At 39.2% G+C, this 15,151-nt stretch overlaps 1 protein-coding gene across 1 annotated transcript in view; it reads right to left on the bottom strand.

The window, feature by feature from the left end:
- FBXO11 (F-box protein 11) overlaps window positions 1-15,151 on the bottom strand; it is a 513,763-nt gene that overhangs the window by 277,797 nt on the left and 220,815 nt on the right. Inside the window, exon 8 of the mRNA XM_090375372.1 lies at window positions 14,429-14,540. Within this exon, the coding sequence (XP_090231498.1) occupies window positions 14,429-14,540 (112 nt within the window). The remainder of the gene's footprint in view (window positions 1-14,428; window positions 14,541-15,151) is intronic.

Here is a 15,151-nt window from a genome sequence, read left to right as displayed (position 1 = left end):
CAATAAATCTACGATTTAATGTTTATTAAACCATTTTGTGTGACAAAAAAAAACAAACAAAAAAACTGTATTAATAAATGTTAATTGCTGTCACCACAAAAATCATGGAGAAGATCTGCCTCTTAAAGTTGGAGACTTATTCAAGTACACAAATAGCTGTTCAAAGATTAGTTCACTATCTATGTAATGTACTGCATGCATGTAATGCATGAACTTAAAAGAACTTAATAAAGAAAAAAAGATTGTTTATTGTTGGCTGTTTTATGCTATTATTAATTTAAATGGAATTGGCATTTTGGATCACGTTTTTCTTAGTGATAAGGCATGGTGAAAGGCAAAGTGCATAAAAATAATACATACACACTTTAAAAGAAAGCAAATAGAGAATGGAATTGCATGTACATACAAATACCCCCCCCCCCCCCGAAATGAAAGGAATCACAGTGTGAACAATGAGAAATGATATGAATGGCAACTGAGGTACATATAACTCAGTTATATGTTTAACATACGAGTTTTGCCAGAAAATGTGTCTTGTCAGTTTGTATATGAAAATAGACGTGAATTGTTTCATTAATATATGTGGTCTCAATTGAAGTGAGAACACATATATTAATGAAACAAATTAGAAGTTTCGAGGAAGTCAAATTCTTTTTGCAGGTAGGTTTGTTACATTAGTTTGACTATTCATGATACGCTAACAGATATGGGAGAGTTAAAAGTTTTAAAAGTTTCGAGGAAGTCAAATTCTTTTTGCAGGTAGGTTTGTTACATTAGTTTGACTATTCATGATACGCTAACAGATATGGGAGAGTTAAAAGTTGGGGTGAGGACATATTGTGCTTCTGAAACTTTTAGATGCAGCATGCACACACAGGAATAATAAATCCAGCTCCATGACACCTGGCCTTGACAGTACCTGCTGTGCATGCATGAAAGTACTCTACAAGCTGCAACAAGATATAAACTATCTGATCTACAGGTTGTTCCATAAGTCCCAAGACATTGCACAAAATACACCTGATCCTGCTACATATTACTTTAAATTGTTAATACGCAGACTTTTTACAATAGTATAATAATATTATTTGCTTTATACATCAAGTGGATCAGTATGACATGTGCTGTTGTCATGGCACAAGAAAAATTCTTCTCCATGTGCAATGTGAAAGCCGACACAACATTCTATATGTTATCATTGCAAATGCATCCTGAATTTTCTTTAATTTCATGAACAGATGCCATGCAATGTTTTGCAACGTTAGCTTTGATGTACCCCCACAGGTCAGTATCACAAGTGGTAAGTTCAGGATTGCATACTGGCCACAGAAGCGTTGGCAAAGATCTTCCAATACAATGGTTAGGAAATATTTGGTTGAGATAATGTCGTACTGCAGATGCACGATGTGCAAGTGCCTCAACTTGCTGAAAATAAATTTCATGGGTTATTCCATGTCTCTCAAGTTCTGGTATGAAGTAATTTTCCAGCATGTTCAGATATGACTGCTGGTTGACAATGAGGTAGTGGGCAAATAATGCCACCCACTCCACAAGATGTGGATTGGCATCACTCCAAAAGTGAACACTAATTAGAGATAAACTATGATAAACAGCACGCTCATCACTAAACATGACCTCTGATCTTTTAGGAATGGTATCAAAATGCTGCAGCAATCTTGCACAAGCCACCAGTCTCCTTTTGTGATCTGCATCTGATAAGTAACAAATGACAGCTGGTTTATAGTTTCACTTTAAGGTTGTTTCATTGTATGATATACTGACGTTTGTAAAACACCCCACTCTGCAGACTGTTTTCATAATGATGTTTTTGGATATTTGAGAGCCTATGCAAAAAAATAATTTTGTTATCATATACTTGGATTTCAGAAAAGCTTTTGATACTGTTGCACATGGAAGACTGCTGTATAAATTGGAGCAGTATGGCATCAAGAGCAAGTTGCTACAATGGATAAAAGGATGGTTGAGTGGGAGAAGAAAGAGAGTGGTAAATCAATGGCCACAGTTCTTTGTGGACTAATGTTATCAGTGGTCTACCCCAAGGGTTCAGCGTTGTGCCCATTGTTGTTTTGTATATTCATCGATGATATTAATGAAGGTATATCAAACAATGTCAAAGTTTGCAGATGATTAAAAAGGTTGGCAGCGTTGTTAATAGCAGAAATGATAGTATGCTGCTGCAACAGGATCTGGAAAAGTTGGGCAGATGGGCTGAGAAGTGGCAACTGAAGTTTAACATTGACAAATGCAAAGTACTGCATATGGGTAGCAGTAACCCCAGGGTAACATACCAACTGGGTGGTGTTACACTCAGGGTAGTGACAATAAAAGAGACCAGGGGGAATTTTGCAAGCAGGGATAAGGAGGTGATTATTCCCTTGTATAACGCAATGGTCAGGCCACACCTTGAGTACTGCGTACAGGCCTGGAAGCCTCATTTTAGGAAGGATGTAGAGTTGCTAGAACGAGTACAGAGAAAGGCAACAAGACTGGTGAGGGGAATAAAGGGGTGCTCTTATGTTGTTGTTATTTGGTTTTTAGGAGCATTAGCAACTAAGGCCATATTGCTCCGGGATATGCGGTGGTCATTCTCTGACCTTTCCACATCCTCCATATTTGGTGGTGATGGGTTCGAACCCCAGTCTAATCAAGAAGCATGTGCTACGCACTGCTGCTCCTTCCCACCTGGCTATGGAGACGCGGTGCTCTTATGAAGAAAGGCTTAAGTTCTCCAAATTACAGCAGGAAATTTGCCTTTAGCCAGCAGGTAGTTGATTGCTGGAACTTCCATTTGTCGTTGTGGAGGTTGATAGCTTAAATAAATTTAAGGCAGAACTAGACAAGCATTTGGAATGAATGGATGGATAAAATGGGAAGGGGTTTTTTTGGCTTATGCTGTATAAGCTAGCTTTCTTGCATCATATGCCTCTACTAATGCTATGCCTGAATGTTTTGCATTTCCAGATGACAAATTTTCAGTTGTCCACTGGCTTTGGCAGAAGCCAAAGACAGTGGACGGCTGAAGCCAATTATGCTTCCAGTCTGAAATGTCTTCTTTTCCCAATGATGAAGATTGATCTGGACAGCAATGGCTTTCAAGCCTGCATTACTTGAAGAGAATAAAATCAGTCTGAACTGTTTTAGCTAATGTTTCTGAAATTTGCATGAAGTAATAACGATATTCTCTACTGTCTAATAAATATTATGAGGAAATGCATTTTCTTATATATACTAGATCAGTGGTTGGTAACCAGTGGTCCGCGAGAGAATTTTGGTGGTCCACAGAGTAATTTGAATAGATTTGCAATTTATTGTAAATATTTATTAAAATGTTTCATTATATTCTGATTCTACTTTTTTGCAAGTTTTGCCTTATTACATTGCATGTTTATAAAAGGCCCAGTGCAATATCTGATATTAGCGATGCTTTTATCGTAAAAAAAAAAAAAATATAGAAAGCTATTTCTATTTCTTATCAATTGGCAAAAAAGAGAAAAAAACTTACTTTGACATCCTTGTCTACGCTCGGGGCAAGATCTGTGCCGTTATAAACAACGCTGCTCAGCACTGTCAGTAGTGCTTCTGCTGTCAATTTGCTCAGCAAGTAACGATTCTAGTCAGATTGTTTCGTTTTGTTGGGCTTATTCAAGAAGCGAATTTTCTTCAATGCTATACTGGTGTTTATTCAATACGATATTCTTCTTAGGTAAGTGACCAATGATATTTTTATTTTAACTGTGCACAGTGTGATATTTAATGGCATCAAAGAGCTTGAGTTTGATAACTATCTTATTTCTTGTTGGGTTTTAGATTTGAATAAAATAACCCCAATGAGTGAGAAAAACCAAGCAAGCATTTTACGCTTCTTGGGTAATACATCACGTTGTCATGAGTTGGTTAATGAATCAGAGTCTCCGCAGCCACCGCAAGGCATCATCAAGAAGGACATTAGAACTGGAGGCGGAGAGAAGAAAAAGTTCAGTTTCAAGAAAATATGATGCGTACTACTTGAAGTTTGGATTTATTCAAGAACCTGGAAATGAACTGAATCCACGGCTGCTTTGTATTATATGTTCTGAGAGTTTATCCAATGATGCCATGAAACCTTCGAAACTTGGCAGGTACTTGCAGTCAAACATCCAGATTTAGCTAAAAAGCCAGTTGAATACTTCCAAAGGATGCGTGAAAATTTGAAAAAGCAAAAAGGTTCATTAGCAACAATGATTGTTGAAGATAAGTCCCTAGTAAAATCTTCTTATTTGCTAGCACTTCAAATTGTGAGATGTAAAAAGCCATATACGATTGGAGAAGAATTAATTAAGCCTTGCTTGTTACAAGCCTGTGAAGAGGTTTTGGGGAAACAGGCTGTCCAGAAAGTGAAAGGAATTCCTATGTCCGCTAACACTGTGAAGCGCAGAATTGAAGACATGGCCGAAGATACTGAAAATCAAGTGACTGCACTTGTGAAAAATTCTACGTTTTATTCAATTCAACTTGACGAATCAACAGACATAACTAACAAGGCAGTTCTTTGTTTTGTGAGGTTTGATTGCCAAGGAGAATTAAAGGAAGAACTCCTCTGTTCGCTAATCTTGTCGGGTAGAACAACCGGCTCTCAAATTTTCAATGCATTTAATGGTTATTTCCAGAAACACAGTATTGAATGGAAGAAATGTGTTGGGATATGCACAGACGGTGCCGCAAGCATCACTGGACATCGTTCAGGAGTTGTTGCAAAAGTAAAAGATGTTGGACACCCAGACATCTTGTTTACTCATTGTATCATACATCATGAGCAACTTGTGGCAAAAAGATTATCTCCAGAACTGCACAAAGTACTCTCTGATGTAATTAAAATTGTAAACGAAATTCGCCACAAAGCGCTCAATTCTCGAATATTTGAGGCACTTTGTGAAGAAATGGGCTCTCAGCATACTCATGTTCTTCTTCACGCTGAGGCGAGATGGCTGTCGAGGGGCAAAGTTCTAACCCGATTGTTCAACCTGCACCAAGAAGGCAAGTTATTCTTCCAGCAGCAAAATAATAATTTTGAGGTTCCATGATCTCTTGTCCGACAATGATTGGCTAGCCAAGCTTGCATACCTGGCAGATATTTTTTCTGTGTTAAACAAGCTGAACACGTCCTTGCAAGGACAGCTTACGGATGTGTTCACACTGCGAGGCAAAATGGATGCATTTCAAAGGAAGATATTGCTGTGGCAAACACGGTTGGCTGAAGAAGATCTGTTCTTCAGCCAACCGCACAGCAAATGTTCCCAAATTTTGATGATTATATGAAACAGGAGGATGTCAACCAACAGGTAATAACTCTTGTTCGATTGCACTTATAGCATTCTTGGCCAAAGATTTCTCATCATCTGCTTCAGCTTGGCTGACCCCCTTTTGCGATGACTGCAGACTAGTTGATACTCACTGTAAGTTTGAAAGGAAAGAAAAATCTCTTCATAATTTATGAAATTCAGATACAGTTGTATCTTTTTTTAAGTAAACTCCATTCCTTCAATATAGATCTCAGAAGTTCTGCCTGTGTCTTGGATAAATTTCAATTGTGTGCCAGATTGTTTAATTTATTTTGAATTACAAGATGACACTGTGTGGGTGCAAATAATGGTGTCTGATTCAAAGTTCACATGGACTGTTTTCTGTTGGCTCTATTTTCTTCTTCAAATTACGACATTTGATTGTATACTATGTGTCACAAAGGAACTGGATGCTAAAAATAATTTTGATATCACATACTTCAATTTCAGGAAAGCTTTTGATACTGTTGTACATGGAAGGCTTGTTGTACAAATTGAAGCAGTATGGCATTAAGGGCAAGTTGCCACAATGGCTAAAAGAATGGATGAGTGGGAGAAGACAGAGTCGTAATCAAAGGACACTGCTCTTTGTGGACTAATGTTATTAATGGAGGTCCCCCAGGGGGTCCATGTTCAGCCCATTGTTGTTGTTGTTTTCTGTATTTATCAATGATATTGATGAGGGTATATCAGGGTATATATATATTTTTTTTTTCGGCTGGTGCTGTATATGCTCACATCTGGTGAGTATGGGCTTGGCACACTCAGGGTCCTGAGCTGAAAGTTTGCAGGTGATACAAAGGTTGGCAGGGTTGTTAATGGCAGTATGCTACTTCAACAGGATCTAGAAACATTGAGCAGATGGGCTGAGAAGTGGCAACTGAAGTTTAATATTAACAAATGCAAAGTACTGCATATGGGTAGCAGTCAACGCAGAGAAATGTACCAAGTGTGGTACTACACTCAGGGTAATGAAGAATGAAAAAGGCCTGAGGGTAACTGTACAGTTAGATGTGAAGTTTTCTGAACAATGAAGATAGGCTGCCAGAGTAGGTCATGGGGTTTTGTCAATGATATACAGGAATTTTGCGAGCAGGGATAAGGTGATTATTCCCCTGTATAAGGCAATGGTGAAGACACCTTGAGTACTTCATGCAGGTCTAGAAGCCTGATTTTAGGAAGGATGTAGAGTTGCGACAACGAGTACAGAGAAGAAGGGCAACAAGACTGGTGAGGAGAAAAATGGGTGCTCTTATGAAGAAAGAGCTTAAGTTCTGCAAATTGCAGCATCTGTAGAATATACTAGGCACTTGTAAGGCGATCTGAGTGTATAAGGCCTTGAATGGATTGAACAGGCTCAATACTGATAGGATTCTTCCTCTTTCTCAGATTACAAACCTGCGTTGGCATAAACTGAAATTGAGGAAAGACAGTTGTTGAATAGATGTGCGGAAATTTGCCTTTAGCCAGCTGGTAGTTGATTGCTGAAACCCATTGGTTGTTGTGGAAGTTGATAGCTTAAATAAATTCAAGGCAGAACTAGACAAACATTTGGAATGAATGAATGGGTTAAAATAGGAAGGGTGTTTTTTTTTTTTTTTTAATTTTTTCGGCTGGTGCTGTATATGCTCACATCTGGTGAGTATGGGCTTGGCACACTCAGGGTCCTGAGCTGAACATCACCATTCTTCTCTTTCTTGGCGATTCCTTTCTACTTTCTCTCTCTCTCTCTCTCTCTCTCTCTCTCTCTCTCTCTCTCTCTCTCTCTCTCTCTCTCAGGGTAACTTGGGCATCTTTTTTGGCTGTTGCAGCATAAGCCTCAGGCTTTCTTGTACTGTATGGCTAATAATAATAATAATAATAATAAATAAAGGGGCATGATGGCCCAGTGGTTACGACACTGGACTACCAGCCTGATGGACCCATGTTCAAGTACCGCATTGGTGGAAGCTAATGCGGCTCCATCACGCTGGGGGAGAGGTATAATAATAGTAATAAAATTAGAATAATAATAATAATAATAAATTAATTAATAGTAATAAATAAATAAACATCATGAAAGTTGCTCCAATGGACCTACATACCCCAAGGCCAGAGTGGCGGCTAAGGCATATTGTGGCATCAGCTGGCGTCACTCCCAAGAACTACCACTGGACATAAGCCGAAGCTAAACAGATCCACTTCCATAGATGGATGATGTCGCAGAGAAATATTAATCCTATTGCATCGAGTGTGACGCAGGATAAAGTCACTTGCGTTCAGGCCTTAGACAGAAGGGTTGGTTCAAAAAATCAGGGACAGTCTCCTGAGGAAGACAGTGGAGCCAGTGGCACTGTCTCACGTATGGCTACCACAAGAGAAGAGCAAGACCATCCAGCCCCACCAACTGGAAGTGCTTCCTGCGCAACTGTGCTAGTGACCACTCAGGAAAGGAGAAAATGCCAATACATTAAGTGGAGCATCGAAATGAATACATACATCATGCAAGCATATTATAAAATAATGAGGCTGGAGACCAATATGACAACTTACAGGGCGAGACTACATACCAAGAGGTTGGAAAAATTCCCAGATATTCAGGTCACTGAACAGCGAAAAGCAGACCAGAGAAAGACCATCATCACAAAAAACCTGATAGCTCCTGCAATATTGGAAAAAATCAAGCAGGACGTTAGCTATCAACTACAAAGGATAAAGAATATGAAACCAGAGGATGAAGAGCAAGAAGAAATACAACCCACAGCAGCTGAAGTGGAAAGAGATGAGGTCATGATATCCATAATCGAGGACGAGTGGAAGAAGGCCCTAACAGAATTCGAAGGACTGCACCCCAAAAAGACTCACGTGATACCGAAGCAGAGGCCGAATAGAACCTTGTGGAGAGTCACAGACCATCTCAATCGGCACATAATACCACATTACCTCGACAGCAGTGGTGCAACACTGGAGGCCATCCACACAGCCATGTATTGTGCTGCGGTAGCAGCACACGAGGATTAATGGAAGAGAAACGAGAGACCAGCAGCAGAAGAACCGAAAACAGAAGGAACCGCCAGCTTGGGAAAGAAGACTTCAGCAGAAGATAGAAGAATTAAGAGTCAAGATAGGCCAACTGACCCAGTACCAACAGGGCAACAGGAGTAAAAAATTAATTGGAAAAGTGAAGAGCATCCTCAAGAGAGACAGCGTCCACAGCAGACATGAAACAAAAAAATCAGAGAATAGCAGAGTACTTGGACACATTGAAGCAGAACCTCCTTGCCCTCAGCAAGAGACTACGGCAATACAAACACAGCTCCCAGAGGAAAATAAACCAAATCTTCGATGAGGGCCGAAGAGGCTACTACAGGAGTCTCGGAGAAGATGGAAAGAAGGGAACGGACCACCCAAGCAGAAGACGATTGAGGAGTTCTGGGGAAACGTATGGAGCAGGGAAGTAAGACATAAGAGCAGAGCCCCCTGGATAGAACTAGAATGCAACAAAACCAAGGATGTACAAGAAATGAGAGGGTGGGAGATTTGGAAAGAAGAAGTAAAACAGACGATCAAGAACTCTCACAACTGGCAAACTCCAGGAATAGATAACATCCACAACTACTGGTACAAGAAGCTTACTTATACACACAAGCAACTAGCAGAGCAGTTCACCCGAATGATAAGGCATCTAGAGACAATCCCGAAGTTTCTCACTCAAGGAATCACATATCTGAAGCCTAAAGAAGAAGTTACAAGAAACCTGCCAAAATATAGGCCAATCACCTGCCTCCCAACAAGGTACAAGATCCTGACCAGCTGCATAACCAGGAAGATATCAGACCACTTGGAGAGCCAGAACATAATGGCTGAACAGCAGAAAGGATGCAAGCGGCTGAGCAAAGGATGCAAGGAGTAATTAACCATAGATGCCGCGGTTATAGAGCAAGCCTACAAGAAGCGCTGCAACATGTACACAGCCTACATCGATTACTGCAAGGCCTTTGGCTCCGTGACTCATAGCTGGCTAATAGAGGCACTGAACATCTACAAAGTCAATCCGATAGTGACAAACTTCCTAGGAGAAACAATGGCGAAATGGAGTACCACCATTAAGTTCAAAAACATCACAACCAGGCCAATCCCCACAGGGAGAGGAATCTTTCAGGGAGATGCTCCGAGCCCATTGTGGTTCTGTCTAGCACTTAACCCGCTATCCACCATGCTCAACAGTAGCAAGTATGGATATAACCTCAAAGAATGAAAGAAGAATCTGTACACCCTCAACCACCTGATGTACATGAATGACATCAAGCTCTACGCGGGAACCGAGAAGCACCTCCAGTAACTACACCAGATCACCAAAGAATTCAGCAATGATATTAGATGGAATTTGGTCTAGACAAATGCAAGACCCACGGATTGCACCAGGGAAAATTAGTTAACCGAAACTACCAGCTGCAGACTGGTAAAGAGATCGAAGCCATGGCGGGGGGAGAGGCCTACAAATACTTGGGGATGATGCAGGCTCAGCAGTTACAGCACAAGGAAATTAAGGCCTGCCTGACCGAAAAATACCATCAGACTCAGAAGCCTGCTAAAAGCAAAGTTGAATGGAGGGAACACAGTTAAAGCCCAAACACCAATGCAGTCCCAGTGCCAACATACTCCTTCAGGGTCATAGACTGGACTAACACCGAGTTGGAGGATATCATGAGAAAGACAAGGACAATGATGACCAAGAGCCACCAACACCACCTGAAATCTGCCGTGGAGAGACTGAAAATTGCCAGAAAGGAGGAGGAAGGGGCCTGATAGACCTCACTGAGCAACAGAAGACAGCGATAGTTAACCTGAAGGATTACTTTCAGAAATACACAGCAGCAGCACTCCAGCCGGCCATAAGGAAGATAGACAAGCGGTATACCCCACTAGAAACAAAGCGAGCAGTCCCCTCTCAACCAGGAGTACAAACGAAGCAAGAATGATGGGCAGAGAAGACACTCCATGGCAGACACTACAATGATCAGGCACCTCCGTAGCCAGGTGGGAAGGAGCAGTAGTGCATATCACATGCTTCTTGATTAGACCGGGGTTCGAGCCCATCACCACCAAATATGGAAGATGCGGAAAGATCAGGGAATGACCACCGCATATCCCGGAGCAATATGGCCTTAGTTGCTAATGCTCCTAAAAACCAAACAACAACAACAACAACTACAATGATCTCCATCAAGATCACATAGATAAAATTGCTCCCAATGCATGGCTCATGAGCAGGACGCTCTTCTCCGAGACTGAAGGATTCATGCTCACCAGATAATCAACACCAGAAACTATAGAAAATACATCGCCAAGGAGCCCAGAGTGTCCGATGACACATGTCAGCGATATCACCTGGCCTCAGAAACGATCAAACACATCACCACGGGGTTCAAGGTGATCACCCAGACTGAGTACAGTCATAGACATGACCAGATAGCCAAGATAATACATTAGAAGTTAGCAAGGAAATACCAGTTGATTGAAGAAAGTGTACTGTACTACAAGTACGAACCCCAGGCAGTACTAGAGACCCCAACCCACAAGCTGTACTGGGACAGTGCCATAATAACAAATAGGACAATCCTGGATATAACCCTTGTGGACAAGAAGGAAAAGGCTACCTATTGACATAGCGGTACCCAACACTGGCAACCGGCAGAAAACCCATGGGGAAAAAATCAGGAAGTACACGAACCTAAGACAGAAACCAAAGATATGTGGCATATGCAACAAGTAACGACCATCCCAATCATCGTGTCAACCACAGGTATGGTGCCAAAGACCCGACATAACAGCCTAGCAGCAATAGGTCTTCCAGCGAACACTTACAAGGAGCTCTAGAAAGTCAGAGAGTTCCTCGACCAACAGTAACACCAGACATAACAACCACCCTATGTACTTGGTAGCAATACATGTAACGAGGTGGAACCCCCAATCAGGGAGAAATGATATAAGAGCAATAATAATAAGCTTGCTTTCTTGCATCATATGCCTTTACTAATGTTAATTCCCAGAGGGACAGGAACAAGTAGTTGTGACTATGTGGTCTTATGGCTTGACTGGATATTTGAATACATAATTTTGTTTTATATATCTCTTCCTTTCATATAAAAATAGTATTTACTGATGTGAAAGGTTGGTTTCCTCCATACCACGAGAACAGTGACATCAGTGATACTTTTTTTACTTTTAACCAGCCACTGATGTGCAAATAACAATATCAGGAGCACACATTTCCCTGATCACTTAATTTACAATCAAAATAAAGTCCATATTCTTGCCTCAATAGGGTCATTATAGATCTATGAGATTTGTGTAATCATACCATGTGTAACAAAAGCAATCTCGTGAATTAACAGTGATATGAAATTTTGAAAGCGCATTCAAAACTACAATTTACACTAAAAACTATAAAAAGAAGAGTTTTTAATATGTAACAACATTAACTTACACACGTATAACTCTGACTGACCTACCTGAAAGGGAGGATTGCTTTATGTATATTTGTCTGATATGCAGGGAGAAAGTGAGGGCAGGGCAGGGCAGACCAGAAACTGACCACGGTAACCAGATTTAGGAAATGCCCAAATACAGAACTTCTCCATCAGTCCAACAAACATGAACAGATATATCAAAATCTAAGTTCTATGTTAACAATTAACAATAAAATATGAAACATCATTTGATCTGAGGATGCCAAGAAAAAACATATGCCATTCAAAATTAGCAGTAAAAGATTTCCAAAGTCCATATTTTCATAGAAAAAAAAAATTTCATTTTTGTTCAGAGTAATGTACCATGACCATGTCTATTTGAATTACTCAATCTCTAGTTTTGAAAGTAAATAAACTTACTTTTGTCAATTGCAAAAAAAAAAAAAAAAAAAAAAAAAAATGGACCTGAAATAATAAATGAAAAAGTCAGGTGGAAGTATCAAATTGACTTGGTTATTTCTTATTCAAAAATGTATCCACAGTTAACTCTTCTGGTTTCTGTAGCTTCTTGCAGATATCTGTAGTGGGAGACATCATACAGCCAAAGGGGATATCTTTGTGTGCTTTTATTGTGCAATGGTAGAGAGAGAGAGAGATTAAACATCAATTAAATGTTCTGTTGGAATTATATGAGAACTGCATGAGGAAGGGATACAAAATATACTTGGATTATAGGAAGACTTTTGATACTGTTGCACATAAAATACTGCTGTACAAACTGGAGCAATATAGCATTAAAAGCTGTGGATAAAGGGATGTTATGTTGTTCCTCCGTATTTGGTGGTGACGGGCTCGAACCCTGGTCTAATCAAGAAGTGTGTGCTACGCATTGCTGCTCCTTCCCACCTGGCTAGATAAAGGGATGGTTAAGTGGAAGAAGACTGAGAGTGGTTATAAATTGGTACTGCTCTTTGTGGGCTAATGTTATTAGTGGGGTTCTGGGTCTATTGTTGTTTTCAATATTTACTGTAGTGTTTTTTTTTTTTTTTTTTTTTTGGCTGATGCTTGTTTGTTATTTGGCTTTTAGGAGCATTAGCAACTAAGACCATATTGCTCTGGGAATATGCAGTGGTCATTCCCTTGACCTTTCCGCATCCTCCGTATTTGGTGGTGACGGGCTCGAACCCCGGTCTAATCAAGAAGCGTGTGCTACGCATTGCTGTTCCTTCCCACCTGGCTATGGAGGCGTTTGGCCGATGCTATATAAGCTTGCTTTCTTGTATCATTTGCAATTACTACTACTACTACCACCTAATAGGAACTATGCAAGAATATTTGCTGATGCTATTGAAGCAGAGTTGGTGGGGGGTTAGAAAATACTAGCTTGAGGTGAAAGCAATTCTTGCATTTCTTCTACTGGAAGATGAAGCAGCCCGGAAAGCAAGGTGTTGGGGATTACAAGGACTGCTGAGGTGGGGTGGGGGCTCATCACAGAACGAACGAACAAATTCATGGGCTGTGTTGGGGATTACTAAACACAGTCACATGTTTACTTGAGTGTTACACTAATCCTGGGAGTATAGTAAACAAATCTGATGAATTTGAAGTAAAAGTTATTTCATCAAATGCTGACAATATAGGTATATAGTGTGATTAGTACCACTCAGACATTAGGAAATTTGAATAATTTGAGAACAATATATGTGCATTTGTATTTTAATATAGTATTATTTTGTACACCTTTTGGCATCTCTCATATTGTCGAATTAACTTTACAATTGGATTGGCACAATTGCAACACAAGGGTACCTGCCCACTGAGAATAAATAATAATAGTCTTCTCTATTAGTGAAGCGTTACTTATTTGCAACACATGGTAACTCGTTGTGAAGGTAGTCACAATAATGAGATACAATTAAATCGATGCCTTTAGTTTATACTATGATTGAGTTTTCTTTTATTTATGGTGTATCTTCATGGATATTTTATAGTACATTTTAAGCTCATATTGTATTACGACTTGTGCATTTATATTTTAATATACTATTTCCATATTTACAGTATTTAAAATATTAAAAAAACTTTCTTAATACTGTAAATCATTATTTACACAGTATTAAAAAATTTGCTTTAAACTCTGAAATGGAAATGCAAAACTTAATCTACTAATTTATCAATCAAGCTAAACATCAAACACCAAATCTTAAATAAATATATCAGTTAATCAAAAAAAATTTCCATATTAATTATAACATGTACATTTTTTATTTCTATTACTTTTTTGAAGTCTATGAATAAAATCAATTTGCTACTTCAAGTATATAACATAGGTGGGAAAAAGGAAGAAAAAAGATTCTGAAAAACAGAATAGCATTTTTCTCCCAAAAATATGAAAATAGGCATTTTACAGCATTTTGGCTGAACATCTGTGATTTTGGTACAGTCCTTTCTTCCTCAGTCATCACTTGTGTAAATACGCAATATGTGATAGGCAGAACAAAGGATCAAAGCAAAGAAAATCATAATTAAAGTGTACCACTACATTCATTATAATAAGTAGACAAATTAAAATGTTCATCATTACATTCAATGTAGCTGGAAATCCATCAAAAAACAAAACTATTAAATATAACATACCAACTGATGTACTTCGAATTATACAGTGGTCAACAGTAGGAGAGCAATTCTCAGTTACTTCAAGGCAATAATGTTTATGATGTGGAACAGAAGAAGTCATGTCTGGAGTAAACTAAAAGAGAGACAATGTGAAATTTAATGAATTAGTCTAGAATTGTAAACCCTCGATATTCTTGGTTTTGATTACTTGCAAGCAGTTCTCCACAAGCTTATGCTACACTTCCAGCATATATAATTGTCTCTACAGAATTAGATGACACTCTAATCCAACTGATGGATCAGGGTCTCATCACAACATTCTTTAAGTTGTATAACTTGGTAGCACATTTGTGAGAATTCTTAACCAGATGAAGGATGGCCATGCCAGTCAGTTAAGGATGTAAAAAATACAACTTCAGTCTGTTAAACAAATATAAAGGAATCTCTAGATGAAATTAAACTATCATTTTTGAATATGTGCTAATGGAAGATGTTGTCTGATGCAGCAAAAGACCTGAATGGCATTTCACTGGCAGAAGAGAAACAAAAAAAAGAGAGGGTTTTGCATAAGACATGGGAGGAAAGGGAATTTGATTATTTCAAAGAAAGTTAGGTGAAAGAAGGGTTTGTTTAAGGTATACATATGGAGATTCTGGACATGCTTAAGGCTACTGTACCTACTGTAGATCACCTTTATGAAAAGGTCTTTAACAGGATCCCACATCTCTAACACAGCCACCTTCA

Source organism: Mastigoproctus giganteus, chromosome 6 (genome assembly GCF_048544385.1).
Source record: "Mastigoproctus giganteus isolate SK-2022 chromosome 6, ASM4854438v1, whole genome shotgun sequence".
NCBI lineage: Eukaryota > Metazoa > Arthropoda > Arachnida > Uropygi > Thelyphonidae > Mastigoproctus > Mastigoproctus giganteus.
Note: the sequence above shows the minus strand (reverse complement) of the source record. Positions and strands in the feature narration are given on the sequence as shown.